General features: G+C 35.0%; 1 protein-coding gene across 1 annotated transcript; it reads right to left on the minus strand.

Annotated features, from left to right (window-relative positions):
- Positions 1–528: 528 nt before the first annotated feature.
- Positions 529–22369, minus strand: FAM217A (family with sequence similarity 217 member A). Its single transcript, XM_074270790.1, has 7 exons — positions 21722–22369; positions 19474–19579; positions 17673–17757; positions 17535–17548; positions 16797–16868; positions 16637–16707; positions 529–2066 (listed from the first exon to the last, which is right to left on the minus strand). Exons 1-7 carry the CDS (start codon positions 22339–22341, stop codon positions 839–841), a joined length of 2196 nt encoding a protein of 731 aa, XP_074126891.1. The 5' UTR covers positions 22342–22369; the 3' UTR covers positions 529–838.
- Positions 22370–22676: the final 307 nt, after the last annotated feature.

Below are 22676 nucleotides of genomic sequence, written 5' to 3' on the forward strand. Positions count from 1 at the left end.
TAATTGCTAATATGAACTCCCTGAAATACATAGGCAAAGGACAGGTATGAAAGAAGGAAGGATAAAAAGGAATGAGTGAAAAAAAATAATTGTGGTTAGGGCTGGAACTCTGGAAAAGTATACTTGAAACAAGGATAAAGTTTTAACTCAGTGGAATCATTCTCTAGTTCACACATATTTAGTATACTATAATGATGCAATTGTAATAAGGCTGTAAAGGCTGAGAGAACTAGGGACAAGGTCAGTCAAATCAGTGAACAGACTGAAGGAGTTAAACTGGGAAAAACTAAAGGAGACAGTAAACTATCCTGCTAAGACTTAAGGCCCATCCGAAGGACCTCCAGAAAGCTAGCCTGGACACTACATAATTGGAATAAGGAAATTTTTTTTTTTTTTTTAAGTTGCTGTAAGAGGAGATGGTAGAGTATCACCAAAAATTGCTATTATAATACCAGTATATATTACATATATTCCTTTTCAAACAAAACAAATGAATATTCCAATGAAATAATTAGCAGTACAATTAAAGACAATTATTCAATTTATTGATGTTTGATGTAATTACACTGGAAAACAGTCACAGCAAAAGGACAGTATAGAATTTGGTTTTCTCAGTAAAAATGTTTCTTGGTGACAAAACAAAGATTTCTTAAATCTGTCATCATTAAAACTCCCACTTTTATGTGAAGACAAAGTAATTTTCACAAGATTTACTTCACATCAAATAATCTTTGGGGTTTAAGTTTGAACTATCTCTAACTGGGAGTGAGAAATCAGATTTCAATCGGTTTGGTGGGCTAGGTTTGTTCCCAATGAGAATAAAGACAGAAAAAAAAGGTTATTTTTGGTCAACATGTGAACACTTCTCACATTTAGCTGTAGATGAAGGAGATAAACAATGCCTCTTCTGAACATGTAATGGTCTATTTACAGCTATATTTTTCCGATAAAGTTTCTTTTTGCTTCTTGATGGTTTGCCTTCTTGTGCCTCAGGCAAAAAAAGAGAGAGGGATGTAACAGGTATCGGAGACTTTGGCTGTAGACATCTTGTTGAAACCATTTTAACCAATGGTTGAGTTGCTTGAGCAATGGAATGGCTTGACGTGGGCCTGGATGAAACTTCTTGGCATGGACTTAAAGAGGAACCTTTGGGGATTTTAAAGTCATCATAAGTAGCAATGATCTGTTTTGTAGTAGAAGAGCTTCTGATAGATGGTGGTCTGGAATTCCACTTATATTTACCACCATTGTTCCAACTGCATTTTGAAGTATTCTGCTCAAGTTTGCAAAAATTAGTGTTTTTTCTTTTTTCTCTATTTTTATCTGTACAAGCTGTCTGAAGGGGCACAGATTCAGGATATCTTGCTGGCTTCTGTTTGGATGAACCTTTGGATGAACTGGGCCTTTCAGTAATGACTTGAGTAGAGCAATTGGCTGGTATCTTTGGCTTTTCCTTTTGTATAGTTAGATGCTGTATCCTTTCCATCTCCAATAAACGACCTATCAATTGCTCAATGGAACTTTCTATAGGATCTAATGCCACTTTCCAATTTTCAGATTTTGAGAAGGCCAGTTTGTGCAAGTCTATAGTATTAAAAGGTGGTGGGAGAAAATCAGGATATGAAAATACTTCACTTGGCTGTTCTAAAAATGATTCTTCAAAGTCTTCTATTACTTCTGGCTTTAAGTTTAGGTCCATCTTTTTAAAGTAAGTGAGTAATGTATCACTTACTTTTTCATTTTCTGATAAATCACTTTCGTCAGTAAGATTTTCTTCTATGCTGCTATTCCCATATTTCGTGTTCCAATTTGAAGCAGATAAAGTTTCACCATTATTGCTTTCTATAGCTAGATATGAGTTACTCTGAGATTCACTTCTATCTTTACAAAAGTCTCCATCAGCATAAGGCCAGCAGAGACTTAATGGCATGTCTTGTTGTAGTCCAGAGTAAGAACTAGCTTGCTTGTCAACTGAAGCATCTGTTAGTGAATGGTTCAGAGTGAAGAGCCTTAGAGGATTACTATTTATATTAAAGCCACTTTCCATTGAAGATTTTTGGAAATCCCTTCAAAAAAATTAGATTTATTTACTAGAGTTAGAATGCTATAGAAATGAACAAAGTAACATAAGTGATAAAATTTGAAGACTGACAAATAGCTATTTTGAATTTTAACTATAGAAACCTATAGAGAAGATGATAACTTTAAGAATCCTTAATAATTATCTATGAACTAAACTAAGTATTCTGAGTTAAGTTACCAATCAATTATTAAACCATATTTCTATCTAAAGGCCAGGACTTATTTTGCATAAATATGCAAGGTAAAATTATTTTCAGTTCTAATTACATCTCATATTAAAGGCATGACAAATTATTTTTAAATTAATTTAAGCACATTCTAGATTAGGGCAGATTAGAGATTACAAAAGTCTATCTACCCCCTCCCCCCACCAGAAGCATCATAACCATAGTACCTTTCCTATTCATTTATATATAATAATAATAATAATAATAGCTCACATTTATATAAGTGCTCTAAGATTTACAAATCTGGCAAGGTAAGAAATATGACTCACAATCCCAATTTTCCAAATGAGGACACTGAGCCTCAGAGAAAAGGCTTACCCAGTTTCATATGGCTAATAAGTGTCACAGTTGTAACTAAAATCTCAGGTCTTCTAATTGCAAAACTAAATGTAAATTGCTATATAAATGTCAGCTATTATTTATTAGAAGGAGCAACATCACATTTCACATCTAATCCAAATTCCTGTCTGATCATAAAGGCTTCTCTATCTTCCTCAATCTTCCCAATTTCACCAACTTAATTGCTTGTTATTCACCGACACACATCCACCACAGCCTTTCACATTTGCTGGCTCCCCTAGAATCGCAGAAGAGTAAGAGCTTAGAAGGTACATCAGAGGTCACATTGTATCCTTTCTAATAACTAAATTATAATAACGCTGACAAATGTTCAACTAGTTTGGGCTTAAAGATTTTCTCCCAAAGCAGCACATTCTATTTTAGATAACTCTCATTCTAAGAAAGATTTTCTATATATTGAACAGAAACTTGCCTCTCTAACTTTTACCTACTGATTCTTGGGGTTACATAACATTCTTTTTGGGGTTACATAACACAATCTCTAATTCTACAAATCTTTCTAATATCTGAATCTTTTCCTCTAGGCTTTAACATTCTCAGTTCTTTCAAATGACATTTATATGACATGTTTTTGAATATATGTATCCTCAACCTGTCACTATTCTTTCAAGTCCTTGGGAAAGTCCAGAATGAAACTCCTATATATGTGGTCTGACCAGGACTATAACCTGCTCTGGTATATGACAGAGTCTTTCATCCAGTCCTTTGCACCAGCTATTATTTCTCCCAATAAAATACATAGTTCCCTCTTTTTACCCACTGAGTTTCCATTCTTCAAAATCTGGTTCAACTATATCTTCTAAAAGGTATCCCCTAACTTATCTTGACTTATTTCAATCACTAAAGTACACTGTTTTACATATGCCTCACCATATCAAAGTAGAGTATGATGCTTTTAAAGTATTTTTAAGACCACCTTCTATGCCATGTACTTTTATGTATTTTTGCATAAATACCACACATATCCCTTTTTCCCATGGATTTAATTCCCACTTTAGCTTTAATATCTAAATCACAGAATTTAGATCTGGAAAACCAAAGCAGCAAGGAATAAAAGAAAGGCAACAATACTGGACTCGAATTCACATTCACATTCCAAATTTTGCCATTTACTAGCTACATGATGATGAGAAAGCCAGTTAAATTCTTCAACCCTCAATTTCCTCATCTGTGAAATGGGGATAATTCATATGTTACCTACTCCACAGAGTTGTTTGTAACAGTATTTTACAAACCACAAATCAGTAAACAAGTGTGAATTGTTAATATTTAGTCCACAAACAGATGAGGAAAGGAAGACATGGGTGACATGTCAAATTATATAGCATGTTAATCCCAGAACCAAAACCACAACTCAGATTAGGGATTTTTAAAAATAGGCTATACGACATTAGGGATGTATCTGCTTTCCTAATTCAAGGAAAAGTATAAGTGTTTTTAATACATTAAGAAGAGAGGAAGAAAAGTACTATGCAATCACAATTAAGAAAAATAGGGCATTATATTTAAAAATTTCTTGGCAAAAATGGCATATCATACTGTCAAATAAAAGAGGAGGCTTCAGAAGGAAGGAAGATGCAGGAAGTGAAAAGCTTCTTAAAAATATGTGTCTGAGAATAGGATATAGAATCCTGGTACAAAGACTTAAAATACTTACAATGGGTCAACAAACACTGATAAAATACATGTTTTTTCCTTTATTTGAATGGCTTTAAACAGAAAAAGCAGCAGGAGGCCAGAAAGCACCAATTATAATTCTGAATATAAGAATAACAGTAAAGAGGCCCAACATTCAAAGGAATCTATAATCAAGAAAAAAAAAACTGGCAATGAAATCCACAGCTTCAGCTATTTATAAGTGAATGCAAAAAATATGGGTGATCAACAGGGTAAACTAGCAACCCTGATGGAGACAAATTTAAAACACATATGCTATCCTTAAGACTGAGTGGGATTAGACTTATTACTGTAACATGACTATAGAAAGATAAAAAATTCTTCTATAGCTATACATCCAGATCCTCACACAATGCTTGGCACACTGTGGGCCCTAATGGACTGAATATTTAGTTCAAAAGGAGTAAAAAAAGAAAGGAACAGCAAAGTAGCACTGAATATTGAGGAAATAAACACAAAGTAAGAAAATCCAAGAACCAGAGAAAAGAGGGGAAAATGGAAAAAAGAATAATGTAGAGAAGATCCACAGGAAAAAAAAGTGATACTATTGTGGGAGTAAATTTTATAGACTCCTTGGAAAAAAAAAAACAGAAAAGGAATTCAGGAAACATAACAAATCGGATGCTGAGCTGGCTTATCTTAATGATGAAAAACTTTACATCTATTCACTTCACAAAAAAGCAGAAACTTAATGGTTATTTCTTCAAAATAAAAGAAGCAAGAAAAAAGTTACAATGCTGAATCTTAATCTAACCAATAAGGAAAAAACTGCTCATGTCAAAATTATGGTAACTTTTTTTTTTTTTTTCCTCTGAGGCAATTGGGGGGGTAAGTGACTTGCCCAGGGTCGACACACAGCTAGAATATGTTAAGTGTCTGAGGCCAGTTTTGAAGTCAGTTCCTCCTGACTTCAGGGCTGGTGCTCTATCCACTGTGCCACTTAGCTGACCCTTATTATTTTAACTTAAAAAGAAACTGACCACCCCATCTTAGAAACAGTGATGCAGGAAAAGAAAGGTAGACATAGTCTGACATGTACTCTAGGTTTATGGAAGAACATATGTGAAACAGTTCAGAGGCAAGAACCCACAGTCTAATATTACATCAATCCAAAAATGAGAAACTCAAAAATTAAATGTCTATAAAACATGATTCTGAAGGGGGAAAAGGATAGCTACCTAAGGAGACAAATGTACATAAAAAAATTCAAGTTGAAAATTCAAGATAAGCGATATTGGTAAGAGTGCTTCTTAGCAATCAGTCCTCAAAGTGGTCAAGTCACCAAGCCCCGATGAACTATTACATAGTACTGAAAAACCTGGAAGTTATGGTTGCTGAGTCACTGTCAGTGAGATCTATGTTGCCACTATAGTTTTATATTATCTCAGTTTAAAACTGGAAAGAATTTCAAAGACCATGGAGTCTAATCCCTTCATTTTACAGAAAAGGAACTTAGGCATAGAGATTCGTTAAGTGATTTGCTCATGATCACAGAGTGGAAGAACCAAGATTTTAATCTAGATCTGTTGACTTAAAATCCAGCATTATTTATGCTATACCACAAAGATTAGACTGTAACAGCAACTGTTGAAAGAGTAGAAAACTCTGTCTTGTAGTAGTGGAGTAGAACTGGTGTAGAATATTGAAAATACTGTCTGACAGCTACTTGTCCATCTATCCCTGTCTGTAGAGGAAGCTGGTAACCTCTTTGCTCTGAAGGCAGACCCTAAAGGCTTTAAAAAAGTGAGTAAAAAAGCAAAGTGAGTTCTAACTATAGATAGCTTCTATACAGAAAGAGAGCAGGTTTCCAACCCTGAGGAGACTAATAGCAGACAGTCTCCAGACAAAATCCCAAAGGGGGATATAATCTGATCCCCTTCACGCAAGGCTCTCCTAGAAGAAATTATAAAAGATCTTAAAAGAGAGCTAGAAGAAAAATGGGGAAAGGAAAGAGAAGCTCTGCAAGAGAGCATGGAAAAGGCATATAGCTCACTAAAAGAAAGATTTGATAAAGTGGAAAAAGAAAACAACTTCCTGAAATGTGAACTGGAAAGAAAAGAACTCTCAGGGAAACCGAATTTGTGAATTGGAAAAGATAAAGAACTCTCAGAAAAATAGGATTTGTGAATTGGGGGAAAAAAATAGCTCAGTAAAAAAAAAAAATTTAGTGAAATATAGCAAAACAACTCATTTAAAAACTCAATTGGATATATATAAAAAGAAAAAAAGCTAATGAAGAAAATTACTCATTAAAAATCAGAATTGAACAAATAGAAATGAATGATTCCTTGAGATATTAAGAATCAGTCAAGCAAAACCAAAAAATGAAAAAATAGAAAAAATTGTTAAATATCTACTTGGAAAAACAACAGATCTGGAAAATATATCTAGGAGAGATAAGCCAAGGATTATTGGACTTATGATAAAAAAAATAGCCTAGATACTATTTTATAGGAAATCATCAAAGAGAACTGCCCAGATGTAATAGAATCAGAAGGTAAAATAAGCATTGAAAGAATTCATTAAACATCTTCTGAAAGAGACCCCAAAATAAAAACTCCATGGAATATTGTGGCCAAATTTCAGAACTATCAGACTAAGGAAAAAATATTACAAGTAGACAGAAAAAAAACAATTCAAATACCAAGGAGCCACAATAAGGATCTCTCAGGATCTAACTGCTTTCACATTAAAGGATTGAAGGGCCTGGAATCTGATATTCCAAAAGGCAAAAGAACTTGGAATGCAGCCAAGAATAATCTACCCGGCTAAGCTGAGCATTTTCTTCCATGGAAGAAGATGAACATTCAATGAAACAGGTGAATTCCATTTATTCCTAATGAAAAAACCAGAGCTAAACAAAAAGTTTGACCTCCAAATATAGGATTCAAGAGAAGCATAAAAGATAAAAAGAACTCTTGAGAATTATATTTCTGTTATGGGCATTTATAAAGAGCACATGTATAATTTGATTTTACTGTTATAATGCAAAAAAAGGGAAGTAAAAGTAGAAAGGGGAGATAAAAAGAGGGAAATTACATCCCACAAATAGGCAAAGGAAATCTATCATATCTGAGGGAAATTAGGGACGGGGAAGAACATTGTGTGAATCTTACTCTCATCAGATTTGGCTCAAAGAGAAAATAACTGACATGTTTATTTTACAAAGAATTCTCTCTCACGTCATTAAAAAGTGGGAGAGGAAAAGGGAAAAGGAAAAGAGTAATAAGGGAAAGGTATAAGAAAGAGGAAGGGACTCAAAGGGGGTGGGAAGGATTCTAAAGAGCTGCATGACGCAAGTGGGGCCCATAAGTTTAATACTGGGGGGGCGGTAAGGGAGGAAAGAAAAAGAAAAGCATAATCTGGGGATAATATGATGGTAGGAAATACAGAATTAGTAGTTTTAACTGTAAATATGAATGTGATGAACTGTCTCATAAAGTGGAGGTGGATAGCAGACTGGATCAAAAGCCAGAATCCTACAATATGTTGTTTACAGGAAACATATTTATTTATTTATTTTATTTATAATTTTTTTTTCATAGTATATATGCATGAGTAATTTTTTTTATAATATTATCCCCTTGTATTCATTTTTCCAAATTATCCCCTCCCTCCCTGTACTCCCTCCCCTTGATGACAGGCAATCCCATACATTTTATATGTGTTACAATATAACCTACATACAATATATGTGTGTAAATTCCATTTTCTTGTTGCACATTAAGTATTAGATTCCGAAGATATAAGTAACCTGGGTAGATAGACAGTAGTGCTAACACTTTACATTCACTTCCCAGTGTTCCTTCTCTGGGTATAGTTATTTCTGTCCATCATTGATCAACTGGAAGTGAGTTAGATCTTCTTTATGTTGAAGATAACAGGAAACATATTTAAAGCAGGGAGATAGAGTAAAGGCAAAAGACTGGAGCGGAATCTATTATGCTTCAGATGAAGTCAAAAAAGCAGGGGTAGCCATTCTGATCTCAGATCAAGCAAAAGCAGAAACTGATCTAATTAAAAGAGATAAAGGAGGAAACTATATCTTGCTAAAGGGTAGCATAGACAATGAAGCAATATCAATACTAAACTTATATGCATTAAGTGGTATAGCATCTAACTTCCTAAAAGAGAAGTTAAGAGAGCTGCAAGAAGAAATAGACAGCAAAAGTATAATAGTGGGAGATCTCAATCTTGCACTCTCAGAATTATATAAATCAAGCCACAAAACAAATAAGAAAGAAGTTAAAGAGGTAAATAGAATATTAGAAAAGTTAGGTATGATAGATCTTTGGAGAAAATTGAATGGAGACAGAAAGGAGTACACTTTCTTTTCAGCATTTCATGGAACCTATACAAAAATTGACCATATATTAGCACATAAAGACCTCAAGATTAAATGCATAAAGGCAGAAATAGTAAATGCATTCTTTTCAGATCATGATGTAAAAAAAAAAAACAAAAAAAACTACATTCAACAAAAAGCTAGGGGTAAATAGACCAAAAAGTAATTGGAAACTAAATAATCTCATCCTAAAGAATGAATGGATGAAACAGCAAATCATAGACATAATTAATAATTTCACCCAAAAGAATGATAACTATGAGACAACATATCAAAATTTGTGGGATGCAGCCAAAGCAGTAATAAAGGAAACTTTAAATCTTTAGAGGTTTATTTGAATAAAATAGAGAAAGGAAAGATCAATGAATTGGGCTTGCAACTTCAAAAGCTAGAAGAAGAGGCAAATTAAAAAACCCCAATTAAATACTAAACTTGAAATTCTAAAATTAAAAGTAAAAAATTATTGAATTAATAAATAAAACTAAGAGTTGGTTCTAGGAAAAAACCAACAAAATAGATAAACCCTTAGTAAATCTGATTAAAAAAAAGGAAAGATGAAAATCAAATTGTTAGTCTTAAAAATGAAAAGGGAGAACTTTCCACTAATGAAAAGGAAATTAGAGCAATAATTAGGAGTTACTTTGTCTAACTTTATGCCAATAAATTTGATAACCTAAATGAAATGGATGACTTGACTACCTTCAAAAATATAGGCTTTCCAGATTAACAGAGGAGGAAGTAAATTGTTTAAATGGTCCCATTTTAGAAAAAGAAATAGAACAAGCTATTAATCAATTCCCTAAGAAAAAATCCCCAGGACCAGATGGATTTACATGTGAATTCTACCAAACATTTAAAGAACAATTAACTCCAACGTTATATAAACTATTTGAAAAAATAGGGAATGAAGGACTCCTACCCAAATTCCTTTTATGACACAGACATGGTACTGATACCTAAACCAGGTAGTCTGAAAAGAAAGAAATTATAGACAAATCTCCCTAATGAATATTGATGAAAAAAAATCTTAAATAAAATATTAGCAAAAAGATTACAGAAAAACATCCCTAGGATAAAACACCATGACCAAGTAGGATTTATACCAGGAATGCAGGGCTGGTTCAATATTAGGAAAACTATTAGCATAATTGACTATATCAATAACCAAATTAAAACCATGTGACCATCTCAATAGATGCAGAAAAAGCCTTTGATAAAATCCAATATCCATTCCTATTAAAAAACACTTGAGAATATAGGAATAAATGGACTTTTCCTTAAAATAGTCAGTAGCATCTATTTAAAACCATCAGCAAGCATCATATGTAATGGTGATAAACTGGAACCATTTCCAGTAAGATCAGGAGTGAAACAAGGTTGCCCACTATCACTATCACCATTACTATGCAATATTGTATTAGAAATGCTAGCTTTGGCAATAAATGTTGAGAAAGAGATTAAAGGAATTAAAAGTAGGTATAATGAGGAAACCAAATTTTCACTCCTTGCAGATGATATGATGGTATACTTAAAGAAATAATCCACAACTTTAGCAAAGTTGCAGGATACAAAATAAACCCACATAAACCATCAGCATTCTTGTATATCACTAACAAAATCCAACAGCAAGAGATACAAAGAAAAATTCCATTTAAAGTAACTGCTGATAGTATAAAATATTTGAGAATCTATCTGCCAAGGGAAAATCAGGAACTATATGAGCAAAACTACAAAACATTTTCCATACAAATCAAGTCAGATTTAAATAATTGGAAAAATATTAAGTGCTCTTAGGTAGGTCAAGCAAATATAATAAAGATGACAACTCTACCTAAACTAAACTATTTATTATTTAATGCTATCCCAGTCAGACTCCCAAAAAACTATTTTAATGACCTAGAAAAAATAACAAAATTCATCTGGAAGAACAAAAGGTCAAGATTTTCAAGGGAACTAATGATAAAAAAAAAAAAAATGAAGGTGGCCTAGCTGTACCAGATCTAAAACTATATTATAAAGCAGAGGTCACCAAAACCATTTGATATTGGCTAAGAAATAGACTAGTTAATCAGTGAAATAGGTTAGGTTCACAGGCCAAAATAGTCAATAACTTTAATAATCTAGTGTTTGACAAACCCAAAGACCCCAGCTTTTGGGATAAGAATTCACTGTTTAACAAAAACTGCTGGGAAAATTGGAAATTAGTATGGCAGAAACTAGGCATTGACCCACACTTAACACTGTACACTAAAATAAGGTGAAAATGGGTTCATGATCTAGGCATAAAGAATGAGATTATAAATAAATTAGAAAAACATAGTATAGTTTACCTCTTAGACCTGTGGAAGAGGAAGGAATTTATGACCAAAGAAGAACTAGAGATCATTATTGATCACAAAATAAATAATTTTTATTATATCAAACTGAAAAGTTTTTGTAGAAACAAAACTAATGCAGACAAGATTAGAAGGGAAGCAATAAACTGGGAAAACATTTTTACAGTTAAAGGTTCTGATAAAGGCCTCATTTCCAAATTATATAGAGAATTGACTCTATAAGAAATCAAGCCATTCTCCAATTGATAAATGGTCAAAGGATATGAACAATTTTCAGATGATGAAATTGAAACTATTTCCATTCTTATGAATGTTCCAAATCACTATTAATCAGAGAAATGCAAATTAAGACAACACTGAGATGCCACTACACACCTGTAAGATTAGCTAGAATGACAGGGAAAGATAATGCAGAATGTTGGAGGGGATGTGGGAAAACTGGGACACTGATACATTGTTGGTGGAATTGTGACTACATCTAGCCATTCTGGAGAGCAATTTGGAACTATGCTCAAAAATTTATCAAACTGTGCATACCCTTTGATCCAGTATATATATATATTATTTAACTTATACTTTAACATATTTAACATATATTGGTCAACCTGCCATCTGGGAGAGAGGGTGGGGGGAAGGAGAGGAAAATTAGAACAAAAGGTTTTGCAACTGTCAATGGTGAAAAATTACCCATGCATATATCTTGTAAATAAAAAGCTATAATAAATAAATAAATAAATTAGAAGAACATAATATAGTTTACTGCTCAGACCTATGGAGGAGAAAGGAATTTGTGACCAAAGAAGAACTAGAGATCATTGTTGATCACAAAATAGAAAATTTTGATTATATTAAATTAAAAAAACTATTTCTAAGTCTGATTTTTCTTGTGCAGCAAAATTACTGTATGGATATATATACATATATTGTATTTAACATATATCCTTCCACACAGCTGCCAAAGCAATTTTCCTACAACAGGGTAATTTCCCTGTTCAATAAACTCCAGTAGCAACTTGATCCAGTAGATAGAATATAAATTTCTCTATTTAGCACTTAAAATCCTCTATAACATGACCAATTTCTCCTTTTTTCTCAAGCCTTATTATAGAATAATCTACTTCTATAGCATACTATTTTAGTAAAAACAAACTGGCCTTCTTTGGGTTCCTGTCACACAATAATTGATCTCCTATCTCTATAACTTTTATAGCCCATTCCCTATGCCTGAAATGGACTTTCCTCACCTTAACTTTTAAAAATTCTTAGTTTTCTTCAAAACTCAGTTCATGTACTACCTGATAAAAATCCTTCTTTAAACTGTGCATACTCTTTGATCCATCAGTGTTACTACTGGGCTTATATCCCAAAGAGAACTTAAAGAAGGGAGAGGGACTGTATGTGCAAGAATGTTTGTGGCAGCCCTTTTCGTAGTGGCCAGAAACTGAAAATTGAGTGGATGCCCATCAACTGGAGAATGGCTGAATAAATTGTGGTATATGAATATTATGGAATATTATTGCTCTGTAAGAAATGACCAGCAGTATGACTTCAGAAAGGCCTGGAGAGACTTAAATGAACTGATGCTAAGTGAAATGAGCAAGACCAGAAGATCATTATATACTTCAACAACAATACTATATGATGATCAATTCTGATGGATGTGGCTCTCTTCAACAATGAGATGAACCAAATCAGTTCCATTTGTTCAATAATGAAGAGAACCAGATACACCCAGAGAAAGAACTCTGGGAAATGAGTATGAACCACTTGACATAGCATTTCCAATCCCTCTATTTTTGTCCATCTGCATTTTTGATTTCCTTCACAGGTTAAGTGTACGTTATTTCAAAGTCTGATTCTTCTTGTGCAGCAAAATAACTGTATTGATATGTATATATATATATATTGTATTTAACACATAGTTTAACATATTTAACATGTATCAGTCTACCTGCCATCTGGGGGAGGGGGTGGGGGAAAGGAGGGGAAAAAATAGAACAAAAGGTTTTGCAATTGTCAATGCTGAAAAATTACCCATGCATATATCTTGTAAATAAAAAGCTATAATAAAAAATAAAAGAATAATAAAAAAAGAAAGAATCCTTCTTGATCCCGTCAGCTACTAAGTGGTCCCTCTCCCCACCAATTACTTTTTATTTATTTTATATATAAACATGCTTAATATATCCATATTTGTTTTATTCTATACAACTAAAGCTCCATGAGAGCAGGGATCATTTTTAAAAAAAAATCTTTATTATCCCCATTGCTTTGCACATAGTAGGGAATTGTTGATTATCTGAGTTTCAGGTCCTGGATTAGGTCCCAAAAGTGGGAGTATTAATATCTGATGCACTACTCCCGGACTAAGTCTAAACTACCAACAATCTTTTCCCTGGTAGGAACATGCAGCTAGCATGGAGGGCAACAGACAGAAATGTGGTTGAAAATATTTAACAATCTGCCCTCAAAAAAAAAATGACAGATATACTTTTAACCTTAATTTGAATTAGCATATTTTTCCATTCTATTATTAAGTCTTGACAATAAAACAATATATGTCAAACCAAATTTATATGGTTTGTCAGTTTCTTGAAGTATTAATGCTCACATAGCAAACTGAATAATTGGCTCAGCAGAGAGTTCAGGAGGTCACAGCATCCTTCCTTCCTTCACCCTTTTTAAAGCTCTGTTGCAGTAAGCTGAGATGGGACAGTAATGACTCCAGGCAGTTGTTTGGTGGAAAAGAGGCTAAAGGAACTCATATACAAAGCTATCCTGACTGCTCTAATGATGCCTGATTTTGTCATTCAAATAACACTTGGCAATTGTTAAAGAACTCAATAAATATGAATAGTAATATATTAATAAATTTGGGGTTGGTAAAATCATATTATATGAGAATCTCTTCTATTGAGAGAAAGGATGTTAAATTCTAAAAGTAAAGAGATCCTTTAGCTAGAAAGGAAATCACAGGGTCTTAAAAAAAAGGGTAAGAGTCTAGATGAAGTATGATGCTAAAACATTTTAACTTGTTCTGAAAATAGAATCAACATGCTATGAAGGTGAATAACAACTTAACTTTCTTTTCCAAAAATTTTCACCTCAGTTTATATTGGGAAATTTAATTCTATAGGAACATACCTTTATAACTGTAATGAAAGTCAATGTGAAGAAAGGATTTGCTTTACATCTAAGAATGCATCTTTTACAAAAAATGAAAGATAAACATTAGTGGAGACCCTAGTTTTTACTTATCTTTGCAATAGAAAAAATTTTTATTTTATTGTTTAAATTTTATTTTTATTATTTTTTCTATAAGGCAAATATCTCAATATCACTAATGACATGTAATTGTAAGAATAATTATAAATTGATTATTACAAAGTTAATGATAAAACATCCCTTGTATGTCCTTCTAGAACTAAAATTTACTCTTGTGAAATGTTTGAATGATATTAAAAGCTTCAAAAGATACTCAATATTATCTGATCTGCAGATAAACAAGTCACAGACAAAATTTTGATTGGCACAAAGTGTCTTAATTAGTAATTAAAGAAATGATTTGCCATTAGAACAAAAGCAGCTAATTATATTCACATTTTCTCTATCATCATAAACAAACAATACCTTCAACTATCATACTGAAAAGCACCAGTTAACATTGAAGCCACATGAAAAATTTTATCTTATTTGTCTAGAATGAGAGATAAGAAAGTTCTTATAATAAGTAGGTGAGATCATTTAATCATGATTCCGGTTATGCCAATATGTGTTTTAAAAAATAATTCTGACAAACATCAGCAAATTTAAAAGCAAAGTCAAAAATTTAGAGAAAAATCCAAAATAAAATACATAGCTTCTACCAAAGAAAAATGTTTTCAGGAATAATCATCATTTTTAAAGTAACACTAATAATGACATGAAAAGAACAAAGACTGTGTGGCAGAATCTTGATATTAATGTGGAGAATAAGTATACTTATTTTGGCTTTTTATTTACTAAGCTAGTTAGAAATATTAATACTACTGAACTCTTCATATAAAAAAATGCAGTAATACGATTTTCCTGATGCTTATAAATCCAGCTTTCCTCAATCTAACATAAAAACTACACATCAAATCTGTCTGAAATTTTTTGAAAATTTCATTTTTTCTATTAAAATGGAGGGAAAGTATTATTTTTTGGACATATAAGTCAGTTATGTTGGTCCAATCTTAAAAAAACAAGCACTGAAAATTCATTTTAAACATTCTATTAAGTTTGTCTCCTGCTATTAGGTTGGGGGAGGGGATAATTCTTAAATACTGACTCAAATACTGACCCTTGCAATGAAACTTGTCTTTCTGTAATAGCTTATCCCCAACTCCAACTTAATAAATTATAATTCCCTATCCCCAGAATAAAATTCAACTTTTGGAACATTTCATTACAGGGCACTTTAAGTCTCTCAAAATGAAAATTCTTATCCATCAATAAGCTCCACTGCTTTGACAGCAGCCCTCCACCTAACAGGATCTCTACTTGTTGGGCATACACATTAACAATATATTTTAATTGTCACCATGGATGACAAGTTGTGATGTGACAGTAACAGAAGGCTTACTACAGCTTACCTTTTTTTTTTTTTTCCCCTTCTGGTAACTCTAATACCATCCATTGACCACAAAGGGAGATAATTTATTTAGACAGCTGTTAACTATGGGGATGAATGTCACTTTTTCAGAACCAGTGAAGACTTTGAAATAAACCTTCTTGATCTAAAACATTCCTCTTAAAATGATAGTATATTTTTTCTTCTCTTCAGACATACACACATATTATACATGTAAATTGTATGCTTATATATGTATAAGTGAAAGAACACATATTAGTGTCTACAATGAGGAAGTCGATTCATGAAATCTGCTGTTCAGTGCTCTATTTCTAGAAACAGAAATTTAAATAGTACTTTCATTTAGTCATCACTCACTAATGCTGAGATTCAAAAGGATGCCAAAAGTGAGCTGAAAAATGTAAGACAAGAGAAGTGAAATAGCACAACTTGTTCAGTGACATCATCAGAAGATAACCTGACCTATCCAATAGCCTAAGTGACTAGATGGATTAGTCAGAATGTGAGAGAAGAGGCAACCCTATCACAACTGTGCAGTAAATCAAATACTGTCAAACATACATTAAAACATTATACTTGACAGTTAATTCTTAATTATTCACACATGGAGTATCATATGACTTTCCTATTACCGAAAGGAACATTTTTTTTTGTGATGTTCTACTGGAAAAGGAAGATTTGAATCAGAAGATCTGGATGTGAGTCCTGAGTCACAATTTCTCTGAGCCTTAGTTTTCTTATCTATAAAATGGGGGCAGCACTTCACAGTATTATTTTGGAAAATATTTTCTGTGTACCATATAAAATGCCTTATAAATATGAGCTATTATTTTTATCCATACTAATATGCTTTCCTCCTCCAGTTAAAAACTTAGTAATCAGTAGAAAGCTTTGAAACATTACATATCTTGAAGATTTCATATTTAATTAGCTAGCTCATCTAAAAAAGTAATGTTGCTTCATTTGATTTAGCTTTGAATAATATTTCTCTTACCGATTCTCCACAGTTATTGCTTCATTATGAGGGTAGCTCCAGAACTGAAACATCCCTGATTTACTATTGTTCTGATAACAAAAAATTAGCATTTTAAAAACAGCCAAAATGCAAAACAAAATTAAAACATGTTCTTTAGTTTATGTTGAATATATCTCACCTGTGATCTTTTCTGTGGGTTCTCTGACAAGCTAAGCTCTATCAGTTGTTCTACTGGGATTTCCAAATGATTCTATAAAGCAGAACAACATTTTTTTAAAAAAGAAAAATATAATGTATCTCAGATCCCTGCTCATGTTCTATGTCAAGAAATACACAGAAAAACCCTGAAATAGGGTGCTCTTACATACAAATAAATAATCCCTGCTAATTTTAGCAGAAATAATCAACATATGCTGAAAAAAGAATTAGATACATTTGTTGTGTTAAAACTTTTGTATATAAAAGTGTCAATGAAATATTAACTGTTCAGCCCTAAACAATCTAAAGTTTACTCTTTTTAAAAACATTTTACTTTTAACATTTTAATCAAAATTGGAAGGATAAAGTATTTTTTACAACCTCAAAATGAATTATTGACAATAATCTCAAACTTTAACAAAATTTACAAGGCTATTTGCTCCTTCCAAAAATAAATAGGAAATGTGCTCATTTTATTATCAATGCTAACTTCTTTTTGTGGGTTTACTGAACCTAATAAAAATTTAACATATCAATCAAGTATTAGTTACAATGAGTAGTCTACAGCCTCATTAAATTAACTAATGGTTCTAAACATGTAAGAATTCTGAAGAACTGAAATTTAAAACAATAACTGGTTAAAAAGAGGTCTTAAAAATACTACATTACTTAATAAAAATATATTTTATATATTGACATCAAACTTATTTATCCTTACCTTTTTCAGTTTACCTGAAAGAACATGTATGAAAAAATAACAGTTAGTCTTTATATAAGTTTGGTGGTATATTAAAAATAAACCCCCTTTAAAATGAGTTATCTTCCAAGAGAAGTATGAACATCTAGGATTGCTTACCACCTGCTGCACTCTCCCTTCCAGATGGGAGGTTTTTACTTTCAGGAATGAAGACATCTGATTCCAAACTCCAGTGAGGTAAATTCTATAACAATATTTGTTTTAGAATAGACTTAACGCTAAGTATTAAAGAAGGTCAGCTATATTTTCTTAATGCAATTTTTATTATTCACCAAACATTATAATATATAAAACTACATACTCTAGAGTAAGCAATAATGCTTCAATTTCTTTTTTTTTTTACCCTGTGCTTATCATATACATTGTGGTTCACTACTAAGGTTGGGGAACAGACAAATATTGTTATCAATCCAATACAAACCTGAAACACTTGATGCAAGCTTTTAATCCAAAGGAAAGAGATAGGGACTGGACCTGTGATTTCACTGATGTAGAGAACTTCCAGATGAAGAAATTCCTTCTACCAATGCAAATTGGCACCTTCTCTGCAATTTATAGTCTTAAAGAGTTGCCTAGCACACTGAGAGGTTAAATTACTTGCCCAGGGTCACACAGCCAGAATAGGTCAAAGGTGGAACTTGAACCCAGGTCTTCCTAGTTCAGAAGCCAGCTCTCTCTTTCTCCACTATGCAACACTTCCTTTTAAGCCAAAGGAAAACAGGTTTTTAAAGGGGCTAATGCTTTAATTATCACAGATGTATTTAAAATAGTTTAATTTCCCTCAATTGGCACTTAATTGCATGTTCATTAAACTTTCTGCATCTGGGGAACCACTATCAGATCTGAGATGCCACAAAATTCTTACCATATTTAAGCCCATTGTTCCCATTAAATTCAGCACTGGTCATACCTTTACTAGTACTGGACTCCATAACTGGAGGAAAACTTAGGAAAAATTCAAAAAGAAACTAAAATTGATTAGAAAATGAAAGAATAAAGTCCTCAAAAAAGAGTGGGAAAAAAAAAGACTAAAAACATATGGATCAATTCATTCTAGTGAAAGGAGAAGTGAGTTGTGATCTTAAAAAGCATATGGAAAATTATTTTATTAAGGATCAAGAGCAGCTGTCCTTTATCTCCACTGAATATGAATGAACTCAGTTTAATTACAAGAAAAAATGTCCTGACAGAAGAGTTAGTCATGTAACAATGGAATGGAATACTAAATGGACTACAGAATCTCCTCCTCTTTGACTGATTTAAACCCCTTGTTTCCATTTGGGATAATATGGGATTGTGACTATGACTTTTTGAAAGTAACTTTCAATTTAGGGATTTTATTAGTACTCTAGCATACTACTCTAACATGTGCAGCAGAAATCATATAAAGGGAAGTTTGTGAACTGTGTTAAGATTAGGTGGGAAACCTTTTCAACAAAACCCAGTTTTGCCTTCAACTGACAGTCTGAAGACTTGGCTCATCAATCAACCATCATATTCTATACTATACTGTATCATGTCAGCCAGATTGTGTTATGGGAATTTGATCTTAAGGGTAGGGACTGCCTTATTATTATTTTTTGTATACCTCATAGTACCTTGCAGATGATATTCAAAAAAATTTTTTATTGATTTGTTGACTGACAAGTCCTTTTGTTGTGAAAAGTGAAACAAGAAAAAGAACACTGCCTGAACATATTAGTGAAGTCTTTTCCAATTAGAAACATATTTAAAGCACAAGAAAAACTGATTTCACTTGATTTACCAAAATACCAAATGAAAAACTGATTACACCTAAGAATGAAATTTAAAAAGGATTCTTAAGAGAATGATTCAATTCCACTTGGTACTAAGAACTGCTATTCTTATAAAGTATTTTAAATTCCAAATGATATCTTACCTCATGAGGGACATTTGAGATAGGAAGATGACTGCCACAGATCCCACCAAACGAATTTCTTTTCCCCATTATGTTGAAGTTGCTCCTCTGTTTCCTCAAAATCCTCCTATGTAAATGTAGGACAGGCACATTTATGTAAATGTCTTACCCACAAAAGTAAAGCAAAATTTTCACATTTCCTGCCTAAAAGAGGATAAGGGAGTATCAAGAAGACAGAATACATAAAATGCCAAGTGACACTGTAAGAAATCAGCCAGTAAAAGAAAATTAATTATAGTAAGGAGATACTTTGAAGACAGCTAGAAGCCAGAAAGATCAGGCTAACAAGAAACCAAGAGAGGAAAGTGAAGGAAGATAAATTCTAGAAAAAGTAAAACAGAGTGAATTATTTGGAATTAATAAAAGTCATGGGTTTTCCTTTACTAAAGTCCATTATGATCTACACAGGTCATAGACTTAGAAACAAGGCAAGCACCACATACTTAATGCAAAATGAGGGGTACTAAAGATTTACCTACCTAAAGATCTCTACCCTTTTAAAATTCTAATAAAGTGCAATTTTGTTCAAACTCTCATGCACTTATATCTATTTTGTAAGTTGTTACCTCTAAAGTAATCTTTCTGCTAAACTGTTCTTGTTAGAAAGTTGGTAAAAAAAAAAAGGGGGGGGGGCAGTGAGTCCCTTTGTTGGTGAAGTGAGCACCAGCCCTGAAGTCAGGAGGATTTTGGTTCACATCTGGCCTCATGAATATTTAACACATCCTAGCTGTGTGACCCTGGGCAAGTCACTTAACTCCAGTTGCCTCAGCAAAAAAGAAAAAAAAAAGTTGTTAAAAAAGTGTTGTTTGCTTAAAAAATAAAAAGAGCAATTTTGTTCATACCTCTCATGCATTTATATCTATTTTGTATTATGGTAACCTGTTATCTCCTAGGTTGTAATCTCCCTATTACACTGTCCCAGTTGGTTGATATGTGTTGTTTTGCCAAAAACAAACAAATAAATAAATAACTTGTTTATGCCTTGAAGGCTCAGATCTATTTTATATTATGATAATTTGTTATCTCCTAGGCTGTAATCTCCCTACTAAACTGTCCTTGTTAAATACGTGATAAAAGTGTAGTTTTGCTCATCTTTTCCATGAGGAAGCTAAGGATCAGGGAGGGGAAATATTCATTCATTTGTCAAGGTTACATGCATAGGTGTAGTATAACCTATACACTCTCTCACTCTCTCTGTCTCTCTCTGTGTATATATATATAACCTATACACTCTCTCTCTCTCTCTCTCTCTCTCTCTCTCTCTCTCTCTCTCTCTCTCTCTCTGTGTGTACATATATATATATATATATATATATATATATATATATATATATATATATATATATATATATATATATATATGTATACACACACATATATATGTACACACACCCACACACCCGATTCACCATAAATGGAGAAGAACGAATTCAAATTTTCTGAGTCCAACTTTGGTATTATAGGACTCAGCTTTTTTACTCTCTCCGCCCTCTTGTATTTATTTCTCCAGCCCAGATGGGTGTTTTTCACAATAGGATCAGGAGCCACTGCACACATGCTTGTGGCTGAAAGAGTCCTCCACTCCAATTTCTGTTACCGTGCCAGAAATCCACAGCCTCCTTTGGTGCTAGTTTGCAAACATGCCCATTACTTGGGAGTGTGTGAAAGATTCAGCAATCTCTCCGGGCGCCACACTAGGAGCCAAGGAGGCCTGTAGAGACCATGAGCTAGAGTAGGCAGAAGCTGGTCTGCCGCGAGGAAGGAGAAGTTTTGTGAGGTCTATTAGTGTGACCCAGCGCCCCCGGCCGGGCCACGGGACGGACTCCCAAGGCTGGGAGTGCGGGAAATGAAGGATGAGGAAGGGAGGGGAACCAGAGCTGGGGGTGGGCGGTGGGCATAAAGGCCCAGAGGAAATGGTCCCGGCAATAGGGCTCGGGCCTGGGGGAGGTAGAGAACCCAACTTGGTGGGAGTCAGAGACGGAGCATCAGAGACTGTCATTCCCCCTCTAGTGTTGCCCCTTTTCGGGCCGGTGGGCAGTGATCCCCGAGGGTTCAGCGGTAGCCCCGGGGGGGGGGGGGAGGCTGCTTGAGAAATGAGGGATAGAGAGGCCTTGAAAGGCCCTCCTCCCTAGGCAGGTGCTGGTCACAAAGCAGGGAAGGGGAAGGTTGGGCGGTGGGAGTAGGGATTTCCGGGGGGTCGGCCGCTTACCCCACGGCGCCCTGGGCCCACGTGCCGTCCCTGTCTTCCTTGGCCGCTCCTCTCCCCGCCTGGACGCTGGCCTCTTCCAGGTGCAGTAGGAAGGCCCGGGAACAGAAACCCGGACCGGCCACACTGAGGGAGCAAGGCGGGGAGGTGCACAGGGCTGCATCGCCATTGATGGACATGTGGGCCCCACAGCCCGGCGCGGTCGAGGGCGCCGGGCCGGACCGCGGGCCTGGGGAAGTGACCCCTGGCCGGTGACGCGGCGGCTGCGGCAGCGGCGGCTCCCCCCGAGGGGTTTCCTGGGCCCGGGTCGCTAGGCAACTACAATTGCCTCCGGCCTCCTCCTCCTCAGGGGCCCCGTTCCACCAGCACGGGGAGCATTCCCGGGGCCGGAACCTGGACCCCGAGCCCGGAGGGGTCCTCACTACTGCCTCGGGAGATGGGCGGAGCCGGGGGGAGGATGATGTCGGCCGGCGGCTCCGAGCAGCCTCGGTTTCCCATTTCTGCAACTTGTCGGCGGCGCGCCGTCTGGAGGGCGGTCTCGAGGGCTCTAGAGGGCTGGGGAGGCCCCATACCTCTAATGGAGGAGGGCGCCCTGGAGGGGTGCCAGCGCCTCTGAAGGGCATCCGGGCCCCTGCCGACTGCCCACGAGCCAGCTCGGCTGATCGAGAGCCTCGGCTGGCACCCAGGGACCCGTTGCTCCTGGTCCTAGGCTGCTCTGCCAGCCTTTGGAAGCCCAATCACAATGACTGCCGGTTCTGGGTAGGCGCCCAATCTCCACGTGCTCACAGGCACCTCCAGCTTCCGAACCACGTGCTCCTTGTCACTTTTGGCTCTCCAGTCACCACGTGCCCCCCAGGCGTGAGGATGGGCTCTAGGTGTCTTCCAGCCCCAACCTCGTTCTCTTGGCTGTGCTGGGTCAACGAGTGCTCCCTTGTCGCTGTACTCCCAGTCACTGCCT

This window comes from Sminthopsis crassicaudata, chromosome 1 (assembly GCF_048593235.1).
Source record: "Sminthopsis crassicaudata isolate SCR6 chromosome 1, ASM4859323v1, whole genome shotgun sequence".
In the NCBI taxonomy this organism is placed as follows: Eukaryota; Metazoa; Chordata; class Mammalia; order Dasyuromorphia; family Dasyuridae; genus Sminthopsis; species Sminthopsis crassicaudata.

Coding starts and splice junctions, on each gene's coding strand:
- FAM217A (XM_074270790.1), bottom strand. CDS start 22,341: ATGCCCTTCAGAGGCGCTGGCACCCCTCCAGGGCGCCCTCCTCCATTA. Junction 16,708..16,796: donor ACCCACAGAAAAGATCACAG/GTGAGATATATT, acceptor TTTTGTTATCAG/AACAATAGTAAATCAGGGAT. Junction 2,067..16,636: donor GCAATAACTGTGGAGAATCG/GTAAGAGAAATA, acceptor ATTTTTTTGAAG/GGATTTCCAAAAATCTTCAA.